Genomic DNA, 24,351 nt, shown 5'->3' with positions numbered 1-24,351 from the left:
AAAAAAAAAAAAAAAAAAAATTAGGAAAAGGAAAACGGGAAAGAATGGAAGGGTTTTTTTTTGTTTTGTTTTGTTTTCCTTTTCCTTTTTCTTTTTTTTTCATTTTTCTTTTTATCTGTACTGCATTTCCAAGATCTCCCCTCCTCTCTGCTTCATTACTATGGCTACCAGATTTAAGATTTCAGACAGAAAGTTGTCTGCAGGCCCAGAGGGAAGATTGATGGCAATAAACCCAGAAGACAGAAATTGGGCACAATTCGAAAATAATACCGGGATCTGTTGATCTAATTGTCAACCAGTCGAGTTTCTAATTAAGAGAGTGTGCGTGAAGGTATGTAGCACAGGACATGTGCTAGGCCCTGCCACTTCCTACCGAGCCCTAGACTCTACATGTATACAGCTTTTGTTTGATTTTAGCAATAAGGTAGCAGTAAATGCTTCCAAGTCCTCTAGAGCTTCACAGGAGAAGCAACTTTCTGTTACAAGAAATAAGCTTCAGTGATCAAGGATTCCGAATTCACTTTTCTGGTTATCCATGAACTGATCATTTGCCTCCGGAATAAACATGCAGATCCTGCTGGCACAGGTTGCCAGCCCCTTTATAATCAGGCCGTAACAGACTGTTCGAGTTTCACTTTCCATCTTTTCTCATGACATAACCTATGCTTTAGAAACTCTGTTCCCTCAGTGGCCCAAACTTTTCCACATCTCTAGGCCTTTCCATGTCCTGTTCTTCGTGTCTAGCGATTCTCTTTGACTTGTCTCCCTGCTGAATGACAAGTCAGCCTTCCGTCCTTAGCTCACCTCTGTGTAGCAGTAGCCATGCCCTTTTCCTATTCTCTCCTAAATGCTTGCCTTTATTAGGTTGGAGTTGAATACTATAGTTGTGAGTCTCTTGTGCACTAAACAGTGGGCGATGAAATTAGTCAAAATAATACATAGGATCGTTTTCAAGAGTCAGAGGACATTGTACATGAGCATGAGGAGATACGTTTACATCAAGAGCTCTATTATACTATTCCAGGTAGCTGTCCATCCCTTTCCCCACAGATTTGTTGTGTGTTGGGCTAGAAGTCAGACGCCAGTGGGCTGGATCCTTAGGAAGACACAGCTCTGTATGTTTAACTGCCTCGTATAAGAAATGGCATGACTTCTGATGACTTAGTGCTGGCTGGTTTCCCACCTTCAGGCCACTGAGCTATGAGCCCCGAGTAGAAACCCACAATTCATTCAACATTTCTCAAGTACCTAGTATGTACCAGACAATGTGACAGGCTCTTCAGATTGAAAGATGAGTAATAGCCTTTGCTGGTTAGATTTCTGATGACATTTTCCTGCAGGTTTTTTTTTAAAAAACAGACGAAGGGAAGAGAAAGGAAATACTTGATGAGTGTTGGCTGTGTGCAAGGCACCATGGTTCATTCACATGCATAATCTTGCTTCCTCCTAATAGTAACCCCGTGACAAAGGGTTTATTAGACCCTTTTTACAGTTGAAGAAACTAAGACCCAGAGTATAAGACCACGGCTCCACATCACTCAGCAGGTATAGTACCAGCCAGGATTTTGATTCAGCCAGCTGGACGCCTGGCCAAAGCTCATTTCACTATGCCATGATTGTCTCCTATCTCTTTATTTTTATGATTTTAAGAGAAGAGGTGTATATTTTTAAACAGGACAGGAATTCTATGGCAGAATTATTCTAGAAAAGTGTGCTATAATGAAACATGTTGAGGGGATATTTGGCTGGTATGAAAAAATCTGGCTTCATGAAAGAGATTTTTATAAGTTTTTTTTCATCAATCTGTCCTCAGAGACTGGAAGTGTGAAAGAGCGTTTGTTGGTACTATGATGAATTAAGTCATCTATGGTCTGGCAGCCAGGAACTGGCTGTCTGTACGACATTTAGCAAACCTCAGAAACTCCCTATGGAGATACCACAGCCAAGCTATCTTAATTCGAAGCATTTTGTTCTTTCCAGAAGTCGTATGACTATTTAGAACTGTTTTACTATCATACAGGCGTGCACAGTTCAATCCTGTTAACCACAGTGAAACTCCTCACCCTGGCATGGATTCTATTGGATGGCATTTCACACGGTCTCCTCCTCGCTCGTGTGAACACAGAGCTTAGAGAGGGCACCTTCTCAGTTATGGGAAAAGGTGTGGCGTAGGTTCCCGTCTGGCTCTCGATACCAGGTGATAATCCTAGGCCACTGAATAGCTAGAGCTGCTCTTCTTAGGAAAAACGAAAGCAACTGACAATAAGCAACGCAGGATTAAATTACTCTGTATGACTGAAATCTTTCATAATTAAAAATAAATACGATTACTGAAAAAGAGAGCGGTCATAGTGATGAACTTAGCATTCCTCATCACATGAAAATTAATTTTATTTAGCGCTTTGGGGCATTTTGCTATGCCTTAATAGCGTGCCTTGTGTTAGACTGTGCATACTGCAATATGTGTACATTAAAAAAATGGACTGTTTTGCAAGACGTTCTAGAGCAGCATTTCTCGAGCTTCAGTGTGCTTGTGAATCCCCTGTTACAATGCAGGTTCTGATGCAGTAGGTCTGGGGTGAGGCCTGAGAGTCTGCATCTCTAACCCGCTCCAGGTGATGCCTGTGCTGCTGGTCAACAGGTGCATTTTAAGAAGCGAGGATCTAGCAAAGTAGTTCTCAAACTTGGCTACACCTTGGAATCAGCTGGTAAAGATTTAAAAAAAAAATCAAGATGTTTTGATTCCCACCCCCCACAAAGATTGCCTTAATTGGTCTGGGGTGTGGTCTGGGCATGCGGAAATCTTCAAAAACTCCCAGCTGACTATACTGTGTAGCCAGGATTGAGAACCTTGCTCTACTGCACTATCTTGTCTCTAGAAAATGTGAGGACTCATTTCTGATGTGACTTTTGTTGCTCTTGAATAAATCCGACAGCAGACAGAGTGAGATGAAGTGGGAACATTCAATAACTTAACCTCCTCACGTTTACACTTGCGTCAACTTCTTGAAAAGCAGTTAAATTCTATGCCCAACGAAGTTCACACTCTTGTTACCAGGACAAAGAACCATATTTTGGATCCCCTTTTTTTTTGACTATCTGGTATAAATAGAAGCTTATATAGAATAAAGAGCTAACTTACTAAAGAGGAAATTCCTAACTAAAAGGTTTTTCTGGCTCTTCTTTTGGGTTACATCAGTTCTAATTATTTACTGCTCACCTGAGTAGTATCTTTGTAAGCAGATTGTAATTATGAAGCTGAACTTTTTTTTTCTCTCAGAAGCCTCAGCCCTCTGTGTGTCTCTGTCCCTGAGATCAGGGTTTCTTAACCTTGGTACTGTTGACATTTGGACCAGATGGTTCTTTGCCGTGAGTGCTGTGTCCTGTGCTTTGTAGGATGCCTAGCAGCATCCCGGCCTCTACCCACTTAATGTCAGTGTCGCGTAGTCTCTCCCCCTCACCCCCACCAGAATGCCTCCAGACATTGCCAGTGTCCCCTGGGGCAGGGGAGAACTAGCCTCTGCTTGAGAACCACTGCTTTAGATTAAAGGACGTTTCCATGTCACTGACTCTCGCTTTCACCCTGAACGTCTCAGTGTGGGAAGCTCTCCAGGTTCATCTATTGCAAATGAGAGGTATACTGTCAGCAAGATAGGACGGGACCATTTTCTGGTGAGCATTGAACGTCAACTTCAAGAGTGGAATTTTCATTACCTATGAAATAGAATATCTAATTCTATTTTATTTATTCACAATAATACGATGATATGAGAATACCTTACACTTAACATTCCAAGACGAAATGAAGTTTACAAGTGCCACTTCCTCCTTGGGAACAGCCCCTCCTTGTCAGCTGGGAGTATTTTCCCTTCCTAGGAATTGCCACGGCTCCGACTATATTATGGTTCTTAACATTCTCTATTCCATATTAGAAAATTTTTGCATTTAATTTGTTTTCTTATTGATCTCTGAAGCTGCATGGAGCCAGTTTCAAGCAGTTTTCATAGCCTCACTCCCCGTTACTAAAACATAACTCTGTACAAAGCAAGCATTATAAAAAATATTTGTTAATCAAATGAATTCTAGGGCTGTCCAGCAGCTTAGAGCGAAAACTAAGAAAACGGCCCATTTCTTTATACCCGCTTCAGAGCAAAGCCAGGATCATTTATTTTGTAAATGATTGCCCTTGCTTTTGATGACCATGCATCAGTCAGATGGGAAGTAACTCCAGCTTCACTTAAGCGTTTTGTCCTCAAGTGAGTTTATTACAAACAAGAATACTATTGAGAGAAGACAAATTCATATTGTGATTAGTAAACCCACATCTCTTTAATTTAACGTCAGAGAGGCACCAGACTTCTCTCATTTAGTTTGATCTTTTTATGGGAATCCAGTTCTGTTGAAATAACTACAGCTTGCATCATCGTGAAGAATTCTACAGCAATTAAGAGCTATCCAGTCAAAGGAGAAGGTTTAAGATATCTGCCATCAGTCTTAGACAGTAACAGAGCTGAAGGCACAGGCTTAGATTTCCGGGACATAAAGAGATAGAGTTGTATCATGAAACCTGTCAAGTTGTTTGGAAAATCCAGTAGCACGAACATATTTTAGCATTTCCAACTGTAGGTTGCAATAGATGGAATGCAGTTGTTTATCTGTAATTTGAAGGAACCACTGTTTTCCCACTCGCTGCTCTTTCTAGATCCTTAGCCCTCTGTTTTCACACTTTGGGCACAAAAGTTCTCCAGGATCTGTTTGGTATTTGGTGAGGAGGCAGAGGACGGGATTAAATGGGACCGTGATTGTCATCAGTCCTCTGCCCAGGAGGCGTTGCTTTTGTTCTCTCCAAAGCAACCCTGAGACAAGGTATTTGTGTGCGAGTAGTTTATTTGGAAGGTAGTATTGGCGGGAAGTGGGACAGGACAAGGGCGAAAGTCAGTAGAGGGGGTGTGAATGATCAGCCATCACCAGTGTTGGCAAGTGGGGCTCAAACCTCTCAGCCTCAGACTTGGACCTACCAAGGGCTGCGGAAGCTGAGTATTTGGCCCCCAACACCCCAGCTCTCATTGGTTGAGAGCCGCTCTGGCACTTCTGGCCTGCCTCAAGGATGCATGGAGAGCGCTAGAGTGGTCTGTGGACGCTCTCAGACAGTCGCAGGAAACCACTGCCATGTGTGGTCGTCAGAATAATGGCCACCAACGATGTCCATGTCCTTATCCCTGGAACCTGTGAATATGTTACTTTCCAGGGCAAAGAGAGTTTGCACGTGTGATTGAGTTAAGGCCCTAGAGATGAAGAGAGGGCCCTGGATTATCCAGGTGAGTCCAATTTAATCACAAGGCTCTTACAAGTGGAGAATCTTTCCCAGCTGTGGTCAGAGGGATACGTGCCTGTGGAAGGAGGGTCAGAGAGATGCAGTGTTGCTGGCTTTCAAGATGGAGAGAGGGGGCTGTAAGTCAGGGAATGTCGGTGGCCTCTAGAAGTTGGAAAAGGCAAGAAATCAGATTCTCCCCTAGAACTTTGTTACATAACAACATGCAGGTGGCCACCGCGTACTGGCCCCCTAGGTTGTTTATTTCTCCATTGTAGGCTGAGACCTGTTAGCTCAAAAGCCTGCTGGCACCAAATGCAAATTTTACACATTGAATAATTTTTTAAATGGCCCAAACAAGCAGATTGTTAGTCCCCTAGAGCCTGCCTGCTTCGCACACCTCATATAACTATGCCTGGCGTCTGCTGGCCAGTGATAAGGTAGAGTCTGTGGTTAGAAGACCCCAAGCCGCTGCTGCCCTTCGGAGCTCTCCAATGGGACCCTGCCTGCATGCTGCTGAATGCCGCCACCAAGACAATTAAGGCCCGCTCTCGGATCTCCTCGTCCCTTCTCGTCGGTAGCTCGTCGTTGTCAGCCCCTGGCCCGGTGCCTGCCGTGAGGGACTCCCCCCATCCCCCCGTGCAGTCCTGCTCAAGCCCATCCCTACAGCTTGTGCTGTGGTACTGCCGCTCGCGAGCACAGTTTCCCCTGATCTGCCCCCGGATCCTGACAACCCCACAAGCCTCCAGAAGCTATGCAACTTTGCCGATACCTGATTTTCACCCAGGGAGGCCCGTATTGCACTTCTGACCTCCAGACTTAAGATAATAAATTTGTCTTGTTGTAAACCACTAAGTTTGTGGTGATATTATAGCAACGATAAGAAGCATGTGTTAGAGGAAAACATAGGCAGAACACTCTGACGTGCAACGAAGACCCAACGCAGCCAAAAATAAATAATTAAATAAAATAAATATTAAAAAAAGAGAGAGAAGCATGTGTTACTGCAAATAATTCAAACCGCAAAGGCATTTTCGTATTTACACTTATGTAAGGCAAGCTTTGCTAAGGTCACAGTATGTATGTCAGATTTGGAAAGGTAGTTGCAGCAAAACTACAAAAAGGTAAACGTGTATTCATAATAATCTATGCCTCTGGGGAGGGGCTTTTAGGTAAGTGTACAATTAAAAGTGTTTAATTAGAAACGCTGCAGCAGCATTTTCCTGACACTGCCTCATTCCATCCATTCCATTTCTGTACAGAGCGACATTCCTACAGTTCCATTCTGATTATAGCATCTTTAAGACCTTTTGGTGGCTCCCACTTCGTGAGCAGCTGTAGTTTTCTTCCTCATCCCTCCATGTCCCCAACACTTGGCCAGACCCAGCTCTTTTTTTTTTTTTTTGCTTTAAGTTCTTTTTCTGTTTTCATCCTTATGAAAGTATTTTTTTAAATTGAAGTATGGTTGATTTACAATGTTGTGTTAATTTCTGTTGTATAGCAGAGTGACTCAGTTATACACATATATTTTCTTTTCCATTATGGTTTATCACAGGATATTGAATATAGTTCCCTGTGCTATATAATAGGACCTGGTTGTTTATCCATCCTATATGTAATAGTTTGTATCTGCTAATCCCAAATTCCCACTCCATCCCTCCCCCCCGCCGCCCCCTTGGCAACCACCAGTCTGTTCTCTATGTCTGTGAGTCTGTTTCTGTTCCGTAAATAAGTTTGTTTGTGTCATATTTTAGATTCCACATATAAGTGATATCATATGGTATTTGAGACCCAACTCTTGATGATGACTTGAAAGCACCCTGTTGTTTCTTGCTTCTGAGCCTTTGCATAACTGTTCCCTCAGCCAGAACATCCTCCTCACCCCTTTTTCATCTGTCAGGTTCTTATTCCTGTGTCAAGACCCAGGTGAACAGTCAGTTCCCTGGTGCTACTAAGTGGAGGAGATGCTCTCTCCTTGGTCATCACGAAATCTTACACTTAAACCTCTCATGTGGTACACAACACTCTGTGTTGAAATCATTTGTCTGGGACTCTGTCTATCCTAGCAAACAAAACACACATAGCACCAAAAGGAGAATAGGTGATGCAATTTTCTTATTTTAATGTTGAATTCCCTTTAAAAAAAATTGTATAGCAAAAGTCTCTTAAAAGAGTCTGTGTGCAAAACTAGAACTTCAACTAAGTTTGATAATTAGAGGATCACTGATGTTAAGGACCTGGGGTAACTGTTTTATTGCCAAAAAGGGGTGGGGGGTAACTACTGTATTGGTCACATTTTCATTTACGTGGAAAATGTTCGTTCTCTTTTCATTCTCCTTCTTCTCCTCTTGACATTATATCCATTTCTCTACCCCTCTCCTTGGACCATCACATGAGTCATACTTTTGTCTGTTTATCCATTCTGTCTGGCAAAAGCCTTACTCTTCACAGGCATGTGACCTGCAGTGAACATAGGGGTGTACATATCTTTTTGAAGTAGTGTTTTCATTTTCTTTGGACAAACATCCAGAAGTGGAATAGTTGGGTCATATGGTAGTTCTATTCTTAATTTTTTGAGGAGTCTCCATACTGTTTCCCATAGTGGCTACACTAGTTTACACTCCCACTAACAGTGTACAAGGGTTCCTTTTTCTTTGCATCCTCTCCAACATTTGCGATTTCTTTTCTTTTCAGTAATAGCCATTCTAACAGGTGTGAGGCAATATCTCATTGTGATTTTGATTTGCATTTCCCTAATAATTAGTGATGTTGAACATCTTTTCATGTGCCTGTTTGCCATCTGTATATCTTCTTTGGGAAAATGTCTATTGAGAGTCTCTGCCCATTTTTTAATTAGGTTGTTTTTTAATGTATTTTAGATATTAACCCCTTATCAGACATATTGTTTGTAAATATCCTATCTCCCATTGCACAGTTCGCCTTTTTGTTTTGATGATAGTTGTCTTTGCTGTGTAGAAGCTTTCAAATTTGATGTAGTCTCATTTGTTTTTGTTTCCCTTGCCTTTGGATTTGGATCCACCAAAAAAAACTCAGTAAGACTGATGTCAAGGAGCTAACTGCCTATGATTTCTTCCAGGAATTTTATGGATTCAGGTGTTACATTGAAGTGTTTAATCCATTTTGAGTTAATTTTTGTGTATACTATAAGATAGTGGTCCAGTTTCATTCTTTTGTGTGTGGCTGTCCAGTTTCCCTAACACCATTTATTGAAGAGAGTGTCCTCCCTTGGATGTTCTTTGCTCCTTTGTTAGTTAATTGTCCATATATGTGTGGGTTTATTTTGGGGTGCCCTTTGTGTTCCATTGATCTGTTTTTGTGCCAGTACCATACTGTTTTGATTACTCACCAAAATCAGAATCTTGTTCTTCTTTCTCAAGATTGTTTTGGCTCTTTGGGATATTTTGTTGTTCCATACAAATTTTAGAATTATTTGTTCTAGTTTTGTGAAATATGCCGGTGGAATTTTGATTGGGATTGCAATCTGTAGATTGCTTTGGGTAGGATGGACATTTTAACTATTCTCCCAATCCATGAGCATGGAATATCTCTCCATTTGTGTCTTTGATTTCTTTCATTAGTGTCTTAAAGTTTTCAGTGCCCAGGTCTTTTCCCTCTTTGGTTAAATTTATTTCTAGGTATTTTATTCTTTTTAATGCAACTGTAAATGGGATAGTTTTCTTAATTTATTTCTGATAGTTTGTTATTAGTGTATAGAAATGCCACAGATTTTTGTATATTGATTTTTGTATTCTGTGACTGTACTGAATTCATTTACTAGTTCTAACAGGTTTTTGGTGGAATCTTTACGGTTTTCTAAAAAGTGACAGTTTTACTTCTTCCTTTCCAATTTAGATGCCTTTTATTTCTTTTTCTTGCCTAATTTCTGTGGCTAGGACTATCTTGAATAAAAGTGAGAAGAGTGGGTGATTTTGCCTTCTTAATTTTTTAGAAATTATTTAATTTCTTGTTACCTTTCAGTCCCTCATTATCTCTGGTATTGATTAAAACAAGAACCTTCTCCTCTTCCTCTTGCCTCCTGTCCTGCTCTGTTTGAAGCATTTTCCGTAGTGCCCAACTGGACTTTTTTTTCATAATGAAAATTTCACCATGGCATCCCCTCCCTACTTAAAAACTTAGTGTCTCCCCATTGCCCTGAGGAGGAAGTTCATCCCTCTTAGCATGGTGTGGAGCCTTTCCTTGCCTAGCACCTGTTCACCTCTCCAGCTTCCTGTCTTGTTACTCAACCCTGAGGGAGCACACGTGTTGGCTTGGTACTGTCTTAGTTGGCTTTTTCTAGAAGGCCCTGAGACAAAGATATGAGTACAGATAGTTTATATGGGAGGTCATCTCGGGAGACGATCTCAGGAGGCACCAGTAGAGGAGTGGGAAAGTGAGGTGGGGAAAGAAACAATGTCAAAGGTGCATTGGTACAAAGGTTACAGTGTGGGCAACTGGGGCTCAGGGCCACTTGGAACCCCTGGGAGCCAGTGTAGAACATGCCTCCGAGGGACAAGGAAGTTGGGATATTTAACCCTCGCCCCCAGCGGTTACTGACGGAGGGCTGTTCCTGGAGTAAGCCCTCAGTGTTGCCAGCTTGCCCTGCAAAACTGGAGCATGCTTCTGGGGCCTAAGACACCCTCCTCCTCACACCAAGGCAGAGCAGAACTTGTAGTAGGAAGCCACCGCTGTGTTTAGAAGCAGAGAGTGCCGTGGGGGTATGGGTGGGGCGTCCACAGCGTTTACCGTAGAGTCTGTATCACAATATATCGTATGTACATAGACTAATAAGCCGACACGTTTTCTGTCTCTACCTGGCCTGTGAGCATCCCAAGGACAGACTTTGTGGATGGCTTGTAGAAAGTGTGCAATACATCTACACTGAATCTATGAGTGAATGAACCAGTGAAATAGTCTGAAGGTAAGGGAAAGTGAAAATTTTGAAGAGAAGAAAATCAGAGTCAGAAAAATATGACCTAGTAGGAAGGAAGGTAGTAAAGAAAATAGAGATAATGGGAAATAGCCCGAGATGAAAGAAGGAATCGGAGGGAGACACTACAAAGACAGGCATTTAATTTGCAAGGCTGCTTCTGCAAGTCACTTTGCATCTTGCAAAAGGGAATTCCATACTGGATGCCCTAAAAGAACAGTCTGTCACAATACCTAAGAAAATGGAAGAAGCAACAACTGAAAAATATTTGAGGCCTCTATACCCCTGACAAGTATCAGCTCTGTACCTTGGTGGTATAGGGGAATTACAAAGTACAGTGACATTTCTTTTTTCTTCCTGGCTTTCGCAGTTAAGTTCAAACTCCTAATCCACACAGGTCTGTGAAAGCCTCATCTGAACCCCTCAACCTTTAAGACAAAAACCAAACATGCCTCCTGCCTCCCAGGAGAAGCATCTACAACCTCTTCAACATCCTGCTTGCTAAGGAAGCAGTTGTTACCTTATTTAATGATGTATGAAATCCTCTTTAAGTACTTTGTGCAAACATGTGGCAGAATATGGAAAAAATGCTAAATGACAAGAGAGAACATACACTGTTGCACTGTGTTCTTCTTGAAAGGAAAAGAGAAAGCTTCCTTCCAAGGACAAGGAAAAAGGAGACCTGTAGCGATCTTCAATCTAAAAATACCTTCATAAAGTATTTTCTGTTTGTTAATCTTTCAGTGGCTAGTTTCCCAACGTGGAATCTCTGAGGTTAATGTCCTTGACATGACTGTGGACATGTTAGTAGCAAAGGTATGAGGTAATCACGGCATTTTCTTACCGAAAGCCGTTTTACAGAGTTCTCTGGAGCCTCACTACTCAAAGTGTGGGTCTCTGGACCAGCAGCATCAGCATCACCTGGCCCGCAAATGTTGCAAAAGTCCCAGGCTCTGACCTACTGAGTCAGCGCCTCTTGGGCTGGAGCCCAGAGTTCTGTGTGTTGCCTAGGCTTCAGGTGATGCTCACGTGCACCAGAGTTGGAGAAGTGCTGATCTAGAGCAGGACGGTCAAGATGCAGTCCATACACCAGCACCGCCTGTGAACTGTTCACTGCAGTCTGCAACCGGACAAATGCACTTGCTGGTGGTTATTCTCAACTCCTGTGCTGGTCTGCGGAATGAGGATTCCTAGGCATTCTCCCAATCTGAGGAACAAACCCACTTTAAGAGTTTCCCACTGGGTCTTCTCTAGAATGAATAAAACTCTTTGTTGCTTGTTTGATGCTGTCCTACTGCCTTCCCTTTCTCTTTAACACCAAACGTGGATGTGTGCGCCTATCGAACCACACATGTTCACGTGTTAATCCTAAAAATAAGTTTACATTATGACTCTTCGCATCGATGAGCATTCCCTAAATAGGTGTGATAAAGAGCTTAATTTTTTTCCCTGCCCACATACAAGCATCTTCATCTCTCAGAATCAGGATGTTAATTCAGAGTCTGAACCTAGTATTTTCCAGATGTGACCCTGCCTTACTTCATGCATGAAGCTATGCATAGCATCAGAGATCTTTTTTGGGGGTAGGAGGCATCCACGTGAATTGTGTCTTAATGAATGAAGCCAATCAGATGCAGTTGTCCTTCCTACTCGGTTGAGTGTGCGTTTGAATAAATAAATCAATTTTTAGAAGGTAGGCTGCTGAATAGAATTTGCCTTTTTCTAATGTAAGGGAAAGACAACTGGCCATCGCCCAATGGGCCCCACGTGTATGTGAATCAAGCAGGAATTGACTCTGACTGATGTTAGCAGAACCGGAAGTGCTCTCCTGCCTTGGTGGGCGGGTGTTTGCAAGGGTGGCACGATTTACATACAAGAAACAGAAAATAACGTAGAATGTTTCGTACTGAGAAGTGTAACCTACCAATGTTCTAAACCAAGGTTTTCTCCACCGTGGAACTGGCAACATTTAGGGCTGGATAATCCTTTGTCGTGGGCGCTGTCCTGTGCACTGTAGGATATTTAGCAGCATCCCTGGCCTCTACCCACTAGGGGCTAGTAGCATCCCTCCCTTGGCTGTAACAACCAAACGTATCTCCAGACATTGTCAGATGTGCCTTGTGGGGGGAGGGCAGAATAGCCCAGGTTGAGAACCACTGCTCTAATCCTTTGGAGAGGAAGTAAAAGGTGAGAGACCTTAAAAAGCAAGATTATCAAAGGTTGACCTTACTCTGAATATAGTTCAGTGGGTCCCCTGTTTGCTTAGATTTGTTTGGTCGGTTAGGCTTAGTGGTAGTGACATCTGCCTTTCAGCAGCCTTCTTTCAAAGTCCGTTTACATTCTAATTGGGTTGGCAGGGTCTTAATGGGCTCTGTAACTTTGAGAAAAGTGCCCTTGTACTGACTGGCTGTGGCTAAACTACATCTTAGCAGTGGGAGGTAAAATGGAAGAATTCAGCTTAGCCTCAATCTTTCTACTTCTCTTGTTTGGACACTGTAGAGTAAGAGCACGAATTCATTATTTCAACCCTATGATTATAAACATAGCTGTACCTGGCTGACATCTTGCTGTGCAGTCTAATTTCCCTTTGTGGAAGAGAGACGAGAGGAGTAAAAATGGGGGAGGGAGCAGGTCGGCAGCCTGTTGCTGTATTCTAAGATAGTTGATTTTAATCTGTAGACTATGTTCGCCCATACACTGAGCAAAACCTTTATGGCTCTGAGTCTACCACATACCTTTGTGGTGCAGAAAGTGGATACTAAAACAAGCAATCACTAAATGTAGAACTTAGCACATACCAGGGCCTATTTTAGGAGCTTTACCCATGGGAAGTCATTTTATTCTCACCACAGTCCTATGAGGTGAATACATATTAACTCTATTTACAGATGAGAAAACTGAGGCACAGGTAGTTTTTTCTTTTTTTTTAAGTAACCTGCCAGGGTCACAGAGCTGGTAAATTACAGAGCCTCCATTTGAATGTTGCCAGTTGTAGTAATCTCACAGAATACCAAGCTCAGGGTTACTCTGAGACCATGACAGAGTGAGACAAAACAAGGCCACTTCATAATGTTATCTAAGCACAGATGAAAACAGGGTCACTATGACACCCAGAAAATACTAAACATCTTTCTTTCAGTTAAAATGAGTGACTGCTGCTTCTTTACCAAATATAGTTTTATTTTCACTCTAGTCTGCCCTCCTATAAATAAGATTTATTGAGATACCTAATCACTGAATTTCCCTTGCTTTCTGACAGCATCCAGTCTAGAGCAAACCTCTGCTTCCGTAGTCTTTCCTCCCAAATCGCCCAGTTTAGAGCCCTCTCTATGTTCCCCCTCACTGCAAAGAGTATAGTAAACCCAACTTAACTACCAGCTTGTTCCTGGTGGCCTTTGCTTGAAGGGCATTGACACCTATTTGTCAGTGTTAAAAAGCTAGAAGTAGTAGCTAATTTTCCATATGAGTAAATCACTATCAAGAAGATTATTACATTCTAAAAAATGGGCCAAATCCAACGAGGTGAACAGCTATAGCAATAAATATAAAGTCCTTTCTTTAGGTTTGAAAAAAATGAAGCACATAATCAAGAACAGATAACTTGACAGCTATTTGTATTAATAGGAAAAAAAAGACTTGGGAAATGAACAAGCATTAGCAACGTCAAAATGAGCCAATCGTGGAATATGACTACTGAAAAGCACTACTGTAATTTAATGCTCTATTAAAAAGTGCAGATAGGGCTTCCCTGGTGGCGCAGTGGTTGAGAGTCCGCCTGCTGACGCAGGGAACGCGGGTTCGTGCCCCGGTCCGGGAAGATCCCACGTGCCGCGGAGCGGCTGGGCCCGTGAGCCGTGGCCGCTGAGCCTGCGCGTCTGGAGCCTGTGCTCCGCAACGGGAGAGGCCACAGCAGTGAGAGGGCTGCATACCGCAAAAACAAAAACAAAACCAAAACAAAACAAAAGTGCAGATAAAGAGAGGGGATATTCCTGCTTTTCTGTATTACATGCTGATCATGCCTGCACTATCCCATTCTGTGACTCATACTTCAAGATGTCACTAGCGCACTAGAGAAAGGGTGACCAGTGTGCTAAGAGGCTGGAAGCTGTATCATAGGAAAGACTAGGTCAGTTTAGCTCAGAAACTTTGAGAAGACCTGCCGGCTCACCATCCTTAAGTGTTTGAAGGGGTGTCTCCAGAAAGAGAGGAAGGAGACTTTGGTCCTTAAGGGGAAGGAGTGTTGGTCTGACTGGGGACTTTCCAGGACCCCATGGGTGTGAAAAAGCCACTCCCAGGTGACCATTTGCTCTGGGTCCTTGTCTTCTGGCCTTCACCAGTGGGGCTTCCGCCCCACTGGACTGGGAAGATCTAAGGGCCTTGGAACATTGAGGAGGAAATAGTGCAGGGCTCTGGACCTCCCGAGTGGAGGGACAGGGCTTCTAAGTTGTTCCCCTCCTGGGGCAGTGCACTGGGATTTGAGGCTAAAGCCTGGATAACGATAAAATAGCTACTGTTCTTGTAGGTTTATTCCCCTCCAATAGGTCCAATGGAGGGGAATTGGAGGGGTCCAGTTCCCCTCCAAAGGGAAGATGATTGGTTAAGAGCAGGATTCAAGTATTTCTAGGTAGAGTGTCCTAAGTAAATCCCCCCAATACATTTCAATTTTATATTCTTCTGTAAAGCGTACAACAAATGGGTAGAAAGTGACACCTTATGAAAGGAACAAATTACATACTATGCGTGCTTGAAAGAGTGGTATCATTTCCACCCGGTAGGATCAGGAAATTCTTATTTTTAAATTGAAGTATAGTTGATTTACAATTTTGTGTTACTTTCAGATGTACAGCAAAGTGATTCAGTTATATGTATATATATTTCAGATTACTAGGAAGTTATCTTTCGGGAAATTGGCAATCTAACTAAGAATTAAAGGACAGGGAAATGAAGGGAGGGAAAGGGAAAATTGCAAAAAAAATGAGTACTTTTCCAAGTTACTGTCACGTGAGACATTTTGGTCAGGGCCTCACATTCTCACCCTGTTGTCTAATTAGGTTGAGGCCCCGTCTTTTCTTCCTGGGAGGTTGAAGTCTAAACAGTGTGTTCCCAACATTCCCTTTAAAAGGCAGCTCATCCTCAGGTGGCCTAGAAGCCATAGCCATGTTCTCAAGCAGCTACAATTTCTGTTTAGTCACTGAAAATAAAGAAGTCAGAGCTCTATGGGTAACTGGAAACCTGAAATCAGGCACAATGCCAAAGTCAGGAGTGGTGTGGCCAGATATAAAAAGACAGGGCGAGAGAAGCGCAGGTGAGGCTTTAAAGTTCTTATGGGGAAGTTGTTAAACCATCACACGGTGTGAAAAGTTACTGGAGCTGAGGGCGTAACATAAAAATAGGATTTTACTACTTAGACCTGGGGCACATCAACTTCTAACAGGCTGCGGTTGGCCCAACCATAGGGATTTACAAGTTCTGTCAGTGAAGATCTCAGCTTGATTGTTGTTGAGAAACTCTGCTTTGATAAAATTGGCTGCTTTTTGAGATGTAGAAAAGGTAAAGCAGATACACCTAGTTGCAAATTGCCTGGTCCCCTCCTTGAAAGTGACCCTGTTTCATAACTTGATGGTTCAATAAACACCAGGCACTCTTCCCATGTAAGTAAATGTAATCTCAGGGCTCTCTCAGTAAACATCTTCCTTGAACAAATCATCATGCCAGTGTCACTTTGGGAAGTAATCTGCTCTGGGATTTTCTTACACCGTCTAAAGAATCAGGCTGGATTGTGTTGGGGAGGTCAGTTTCCTAATGGGAAATTAAAGAGATGACTTTTTTATTGGGAATATTGAACATTTTAACATGGTGGCCTTGTTTTTGTTTTTAAACTCAGGCCACAACCTATTAGGGTCTGTGAAAGTCTAATGGTTCAAGACCAGCTGGGCTGGAACTAGGGCAAGGTAAGGTCTCAGGTGCAAAATGTAAGGGGGTGCCAAAACCCCAGTACTTCAGGTCAATATTTTAATGCAGTATTTGAAAAATTCCTTATTAATGCAAAAAGCCATGGGGAAAAACTACCAAATTTAAATAAATACAAGATCTGACCCTGTACTTGTGTGACTAATCTCACTTGCCTCACCCTAATCTCATCCCTGACGGACCAGCCTTAAAAAAACTGAATAGAAAATATTAGGGTGCATTAGAGGTGTTTGTTTCAAGATGTGAACTCTGCAGAGCAGCAGCTGAGGCCCGGGGCACTGGAGCCAGGCTGCCTGCGTGTGTGGCTTTGGGCGTTTTACCTCACCTCTCAGGGCTTTCCTCTCCTCATCTGTACAGTGGAGATAAGAACACTGCCTTCATTATTGGCAGGATGACCACTTAATTGATCCCAGCAAGGACAGTTTTGATAGTGGAAAGTGGCTTGGACGATCCAACTCTATAATGTTGATGCTTTTTTATTTTACAGTAATTATCAAACAGTAAGACAATTACAGATTTAAATCATCAAGAAATGACAAAGCCATTCAATCATGAGCATTTAGATGCCCACAGCAAGACTGCTCAGCCTCTATTTTGTTGGTCTCATGTTCACTGAACTTAGGATTTTCTCATGTTTTCCACTGACCCCACCAAAGGGTGGCCTAGTGGCTTTCTAGGTTTGTATGCCATGTCATGGGCCAAGGCTGGTGCCCCAAATGGCCAGCAGGACAGCAGTATCTCATCACTGACAGACCAAAAGAAAGAAAGATTTATCCCTAGCCTCTTGTGTCTGAGTGCACTTCATTTTATCAGCAAGCTCCCTTCCAGCTATCCTGGAAAGAGTGTTAGTTATGACATTGCTTCTGGAAAGGGTCAAGAACAGAGGCCAGGGATGGGGATGGTTATTTTTTAGATTTCAACACATGTTAAAGTGAGAACTTGTGTACTGCACCTGTGTACCCCCAACCCAGAAGATCACACCATGACAGAAAGCAGATGTATAGAGTGGAGGTCCACCAAACCCATCTGAGTTTATTTTAATGCAACTATTAATAAGTGTTTTGGGTTAAAATGAATAATCCAAGACAAATGCTAAATTTCACAGGGCATCAGGAAAATAGGCAGGAACAGGATTTCTGCAGTAAACTGGGCTGTATGATCACAGTACTCACAGTTGTGGGGACTAAATCAATTCTTGTATGGAAAGTATGGTTTATAGTAACCCCTCAATCAGTGTGAGCTCTCGTTACCATTTTTTCTAAACATAATTCAGACTCAAAAAAATTGGAAAGTGCTACTTTGGAAAGATGCCATTTCCTAAGGGACAAATAATTGGAAATGCCTCCCCCTCCTTTTTTTTTTTTTCAAAAGTCAATTGTCAATGACAGAGCTTTGAGTGCAAAGGGGCACCTGCTGATTGTTTTAATTAAAGTTTTAAATTTAATCGTAAACTTTAAATTCATAACCACACACCTCAGATGGGCTCTCCCACTACCTCTGCCTCAGCATTCTGACCCCATCTCTCTCCTTGGAGCAATGGCTTTTTTATTCTCCCAAACTACTATTTAATACTATATCTTTCCTCCTTAAACCTTCTACATTCCTCCTTTCCATCCCATTTTCAGCTGGTAACCTGCCTCATAATCCTTGGAAATGATAGGAGCAATTAGGAGCTCCTACGTCGTACCATCATCCAGCTACCAGTGTCATTCTCCCATTTTGTCGGTACAGTGGTGTAGCACGTGGGCTCTGGAGACACAGCATCACACCTCAGATCTTGCTGTGCTACTTCGTGGCGCATGAGCATGGGCAAATTATTTAACTGTGCTTTGGTATCCTCATCAATGAACTGACACTAATTTAAGTCATTATTAAAATGGCTGAAATATCTGTCCCCGTGTAAGGCCACCCCTGACCCTTGGTTCTGGATTTCTCCCTTTCTCATCTTCTAAAGGTTTTTTGTTTTTCCTAGAAATTATGGTGTCCTTTCACTGCATTGTTGATTTCTCCCTTTTTGCTACAGTATTCCTGTTGTCAAACATGTTCTTTTATTTTCCATTTTGAAAAAAGGTTCCTCCCATGATCCCACATTATCTTCCATGCTATCTTCTAGGCTCCCAGCAGGTTTAATGTATCATTTTTTAAGGGGAACAGATTTTGAAAACTCTCTCTCATCTCTTGTATGTGAAATTTTAACTTCAGTTCGCTAGTATTATTGTTACAGGCACTGGAGTTCTTCGTATCAAAGAGCATATTCCTCTCCCAGAATCTGAAACTGAAAGCAAGTGCAAGGCTTCTGGAGTCCTATACGAAATTAAATTATAAACCAGGGCACTGCTTCCCAAATGTGTCTGCACACTGGCATTGCCTGGGGAACTTCAGAAGATACACCTGTGCCCCATTCCGAGACTGGGATTAATGGGTATGGGGTATGGCCAAGGTTTGGGATTTTTGAAAGATCTCCAATCTATTCTAATGTGCAGGCGAGTTTGGGAACCACTGAACTGGAGATTTCGAGCCATGTATTTCCAACCTCAAACTTCTAGATAATGTAAGTTTGGGGTTTCTGCATTAAAATTAAAGTTGAGACAATGAGATCAGTCTAATTGGATATTTCAGGTTGAAATCAACATGAGTAGGGACCTTATTTACATAAAGCCGAGCAATTCATAAAAAAGCAGTTTTGTGAGCAAAGACGCACACACAAATTATCAATGTTCAAAACAACAGGATTTTAAAGTAATTTTGTCATATGGAATATATATCTCCAACTACAGTTGCTAGATGAAACACAGGGCTCCCAGTTACATTTGAATTTCAGATAAACAACAAATAATTTATTAATATAACTCTGTTCCATGTAACATCTCGGATGTACTTATACTAAATATTTATTATTTATCTGAAATTCAGGCTTAACTGTGTGCCCTATATATTTTTTAAATTGAAGTATAGTAAATTTACAATGTTGTGTCAGTTTCAGGTGTATAGCCAAGTGATTCAGTTATATATATGTATGTGTGTGTGTGTGTGTTCTTTTTCGCATTCTTTTCCCTTATAGGTTATTACAAGATATTGAGTATAGTTCCCTGTGCTATACAGTAGGTCCTTGTTGGTTATCTATTTTATATATAGTAGTGTGTATGTGTTAATCCCAAACTCCTGGTTTATCCCTCTTCCCCCTTTCCCCTTTGGTAACCATAAGTTTGTTTTCTATGTCTGTGAGTCTATTTCTGTTTTGTAAATAAGTTCATTTGAATCATTTTTTTTAGATTCCACATATAAGTGATGTCATATGATATTGGTCTTTCTCTGTCTCACTTATTTCACTTAGTATGATAATCTCTAGGTCCATCCATGCTGTTCCAAATGGCATTATTCCATTCTTTTTTATGGCTGAGTAATATTCCATTTTGTGTGTGTGTGTGTGTGTGTGTGTGTGTGTGTGTGTGTGTGTGTGTGTGTGTGTATACACCACATCTGTTTTATCCATTCATGTCTTGATGAATTTTATTTGCTAAATGTGACAACTCTGTCCCAATTTTAAAGGACTAACCTGAGCAGTAATTCAGTATAGAAGGCTGAATCGGGACAAAAATTACCTTCAGCTTCTTGCTCACTATGTATTGTTCTATTTTCTAAATTACATTGCCTGGATAACCACCTCGAGCTCTACCTGACTTTGTGTGCACTCAGGGTCAACTGTACCTTATTCTGCCTCTTCTGCCTTCTCCGGAGCCGCAGAAACTCCTTGTGCTGCCTGGAGACAAAGTTCACTGCTGCATATTCCAGTAAGGCTGCAAACACAAACAGAAGGCACACTGCCATCCAGATGTCAATCGCTTTTACGTAGGAGACCTGAGAGAGAGGGAGAGACAGAGACACCGTGAAAACTTGTGGGGAAACCAGGCTCCTTATGGTGTGAGCAGCAGAATAACGTCATTTCCCTTCATCAAGGATTATTTTCTAGGCTTTCCTTAAGAAAGTGCTTAAGCGTTTTCCATCCCACTTTGCAGATTCTGGGCAGAGCAGTGAAAGTTACATGCCCCCCTGCCCCAGGCCCTTGTTCCATTTCTCTCAGTATAGCCCACCTGCTCAAGTAGCCTCATCCCTGAGACCAGCTCCAAAGGTGACTACAAGAACTGCCTTCGTGAAAAAAAAGAAAGAAAAAACTTTGAGGTAAAACAGTGGGTGCTACTCTTGAAACTGCTCATTTCCTTCTATTTTTTCTTACCATTTAAAAACTCATTAAGATAATTCCAAAACTTGGATGAGAAATAAACTATATCTGGCTTTGGGTCCTTCAAAAACCAATTTGTAATTTCCATTCAGCTTTTGATCCTAACTGATGCAGAAACAAGTTTCTTCTTTTTTTTATTGAAGTGTACAATATTATACAAGTTACAGGGGTATAATATAGTGATTCACAATTTTTAAAGGTTGTACTCCATTTGTAGTTATTTTAAAATGTTGGCTGTATTCCCCTTGTAGCTTATTTTATACATAATAGTTTTTACCTCTTAATCCCCTACCCCTAAATTGCCCCTCCCTTCTTCCCGTCAGTGGTGTGTTAGTTTCTGCTTTATAACAAAGTGAATCAGCTATACATATACATATGTTCCCATATCTCTTCCCTCTTTTCTTTATTGTTATAGTCACTAGTTTGTTGTATTTTTTAGATTCCACACATAAGTGATATCGTACAGTATTTGTCTTTCTCTGTCTGGCTTAGTTGCACATGGCAAAATTTAGTTCTTTTTTATGCTGAGTAGCATTCCATTTTGTGTGTGTGTGTGTGTGTGTGTGTGTGTGTGTGTGTCTGTATACACACTACATCTTCTTTATCCATACATCTATTGATGGACACTTAGGTTGCTTCCATATCTTGGCAATTCTAAATAATGCTGCTATGAACACTGGGGTGCATGTATCTTTTCGAATTAGTGTTTTTGTTTTTTTCAGATATATACCCAGGAGTGGAATTGCTGGGTCATATGGTAGTTCTATTTTTAGTTTTTTTAGAAACCTCCATACTGTTTTCCCTAGTGGCTGCACCCCTTTTCTCCACATCCTCGCCAACATTTGTTATTTGTGTTCTTTCTGATGGTTGCCATACTGACAGGTGTGAGGTGATATCTTACTGTTGTTTTGATTTGCAATTCCTTGATGATTAGCGATGTTGAACATCTTGTCATGTGCCTGTTGGCCATCTGCATGTCCTCTTTGGAGAAATGTGTGTTTGGGTTTTCTGCCCACTTTTTTAATCAAGTTGTTTTATTTTTTGTTTTTTTGGGGTTTTTTTTGTGCTACGCGGGCCTCTCACTGTTGTGGCCTCTCCTGTTGCGGAGCACAGGCTCCGGATGTGCAGGCTCAGTGGCCATGGCTCACGGGCCCAGCACCTCCGTGGCATGTGAGATCTTCCCGGACCGGGGCACGAACCCGTGTCCCCTGCATCGCAGGCGGACTCTCAACCACTGTGCCACCAGGGAAGCCCAAGTTGTTTGTTTTTTTTTTTGATGTTGAGTTGTATAAGCTGTTTATATATTTTGGATATTAACCCCTTATTGATCATATCATTTGCAAATATTTTCTCCCATTCCATAGGTTGTCTTTTCATTTTGCTCATGATTTCCTTTGCTGTGCAAAAACTTTTAAGTTTGATTAGGAGCTACTTGTTTATTTTTGCTTTTATTTCCTTTGCTTTAGGAGACAGATCCAAAACAAATATTGATGTGATTTATGTCAAACAGTGTTCTACCTATGTTTTCCTCTAGAATGTTTATGGTTTCTGATCTTATATTTAGGTCTTTAATCCATTTTGAGTTTATTTTTGTATATGGTGTAAGAGAGTGTTCTAATTTCATTCTTTTACATATAACTGTCCAGTTTTCCCAGCACCACTTATCAAAGAGACTGTCTTTTCTCCATTACATATTCTTGCCTCCTTTCTTGAAGATTAGTGGGCCATAAATGTGTGGGTTTATTTCTGGGCTGTCTGTCTGGTTCCATTGATCTGTGTGTCTGTTTTTGTGCCAGTACCATACTGTTTTGTTTACTATAGCTTTTTAGTATAGTCTGAAGTCAGGGAGAATGATTCCTTCAGCTCTGTTCTTTCTCCAGATTGTTTTGGCTATTCGGGGTCTTTTGTATTTCCATACAAATTTTACAATTATTCTCGTTCTTTGAAAAATGCCATTCGTATTTTAATAGGGATTTCATTGAATCTGTAGATTGCCTTGGGTAGTATCATCATTTTAACAATATTAATTTTTCCAATCCAAGAATGTGGTATATCTGTCCATCTGTTTGTGTCATCTTCAGTTTCTTTTATCAGTGTTTTATAGTTTTCTAAGTAGAGGCTTTTACCTCCTTAGGTAGGTTTATTCCTAGGTATTTCATTCTTTTTGATGTGATGATAAATGGGATTGTTTCCTTAATTACTCTTTCTGATATTTTGTTAGTGTATAGAAAAGTAACAGATTTCTGTATATTAATTTTTTTATGCAGCAATTTTGCCAGATTCATTGATGAGCTCTAGTAGGTGGCGTCTTTAGGATTTTCTATGTATAGTATCATGTCGTCTGCAAACAGTGACAGTTTTACTTCTTCTTTTCCAATTTGGATTCCTTTTATTTCTTATTTTCTGATTGCAGTGGCTAGGACTTCCAATACCATGTTGGATAAAAGTGGCAAGAGTGGGCATCCTTGTCTTGTTCCTGATCTTAGAGGAAATGCTTTCAGCTTTTCACTGTTGAGTATGATGTTAGCTGTGGGTTTGTGATATATGGCTTTCATTATGTTGAGGTTAAATAGTTGTAAACTATCACAAATCAAGATATTCAACCAAAGTAAAACATCAGGGCTGTAGCCTTGGGAAGGTATCTGGTTAAAAAGGAAACTTTTATGACCCTCCTGTGATTGGTTGAGTGCTTTGTACATCGTATTTGATAAAGCAGATTCTGAAAGCAAATACTTTTTACTTGCAATGCAAAGTTCCCTTCATCTCACTCAACTTCCAATTATTTTTTTAAATAGGAGGGGGAAAATAATTAGATGAAGTTGTAACATGTTGGACCACAGACTACAAACGATTCTTATTCAACTGCCTATGTGAATGTGTACTATCTAGTTTTAATTTTTAAATAGGGTTTCCTGCGTTTTGATAGCTGTTACTGAGTGTTTGCCATCCAGAATTTATGCATTTTACATATATTAATTTTCTAACCATTATGAGAACTGTATTACCCCCATTTTCTGGTGAGGAAAGTGGGGTACAGAGAGGTTAAATTATTACCCAAAGTGAGAAAGCTAAAAGGTGGCAGAGCTAAGATTGGAATTGGAACCCAGTCTGACTAGCGAATCTCCTTTCTGGACACACACAAACATACTACTAGGATTATACCTTTTGTATCTTGCATTTCCCTTTGACCTTTATAGTGAGCATTTCCCATGTAATTTAACTTTCTTCTAAATCATAATTTCCAGTGCTTGTATAATTGTCTATACCATCATTAATCATTCTGTATGATAGGATATTTAGGTGATTTTTAGTTTCATTTTATGCTACTGTAAATTTGGGAGCTATGAATATTCTTCCCCCCTTCCCCAGATATTTAACTGTATCTCTGATTATTTGTTAGGTCAATTTTTAGACTGGGGTTATGGGAGTAAATGCTAAGAAAATATGCTCGTGACTTAGAAAGTTAGTAGGAGCATAGAGGATGTAAAAGCAGAGACTCTAGAATGAGATGCCCGAAGTAAGAAACACTGCTCTGTTGTTACTCTAACTTTGCCAAATTGTTTAACCTGTCTCTGCTTCCCCTCCTCATCTGTATAAAGGAAAATAATAGTAGCTATTTCGTAGAGTTATGTGGATAAAATCATTTAATGTATGCAAAGTGCTTAGAATAGTAAGTGCTATATAAATGTTTGCAATTATTTGACTCCATAAGGGTGTGATTTTGTTAATAGAAAAATCTTGGAAGAGACAGAAAAATCAACAAGGAAAATAAAAACTGCCCACTGTCCTAATATATTCCAATTATTATTTTTAAGGTTACCACCTGCCTTACACTATTTGTCTCCATCAATCTGAACTACTTGGCAGTCCCACATATGTTGT

At 41.0% G+C, this 24,351-nt stretch overlaps 1 protein-coding gene across 3 annotated transcripts in view; it reads right to left on the bottom strand.

The window, feature by feature from the left end:
• Window positions 1–24,351, bottom strand: part of GLRA2 (glycine receptor alpha 2) — a 181,583-nt gene that overhangs the window by 14,267 nt on the left and 142,965 nt on the right. For all 3 annotated transcript variants that reach the window (XM_024755248.1, XM_024755249.1, XM_024755250.1), the window contains exon 8: window positions 19,938–20,087. In XM_024755248.1, coding sequence (XP_024611016.1) covers window positions 19,938–20,087 — 150 coding nt within the window. The remainder of the gene's footprint in view (window positions 1–19,937; window positions 20,088–24,351) is intronic.

Source organism: Neophocaena asiaeorientalis, unplaced genomic scaffold, assembly GCF_003031525.2.
Source record: "Neophocaena asiaeorientalis asiaeorientalis breed wild unplaced genomic scaffold, Neophocaena_asiaeorientalis_V1.1 scaffold668, whole genome shotgun sequence".
NCBI lineage: Eukaryota > Metazoa > Chordata > Mammalia > Artiodactyla > Phocoenidae > Neophocaena > Neophocaena asiaeorientalis.
This window is presented reverse-complemented; position numbering and strand designations above follow the sequence as displayed.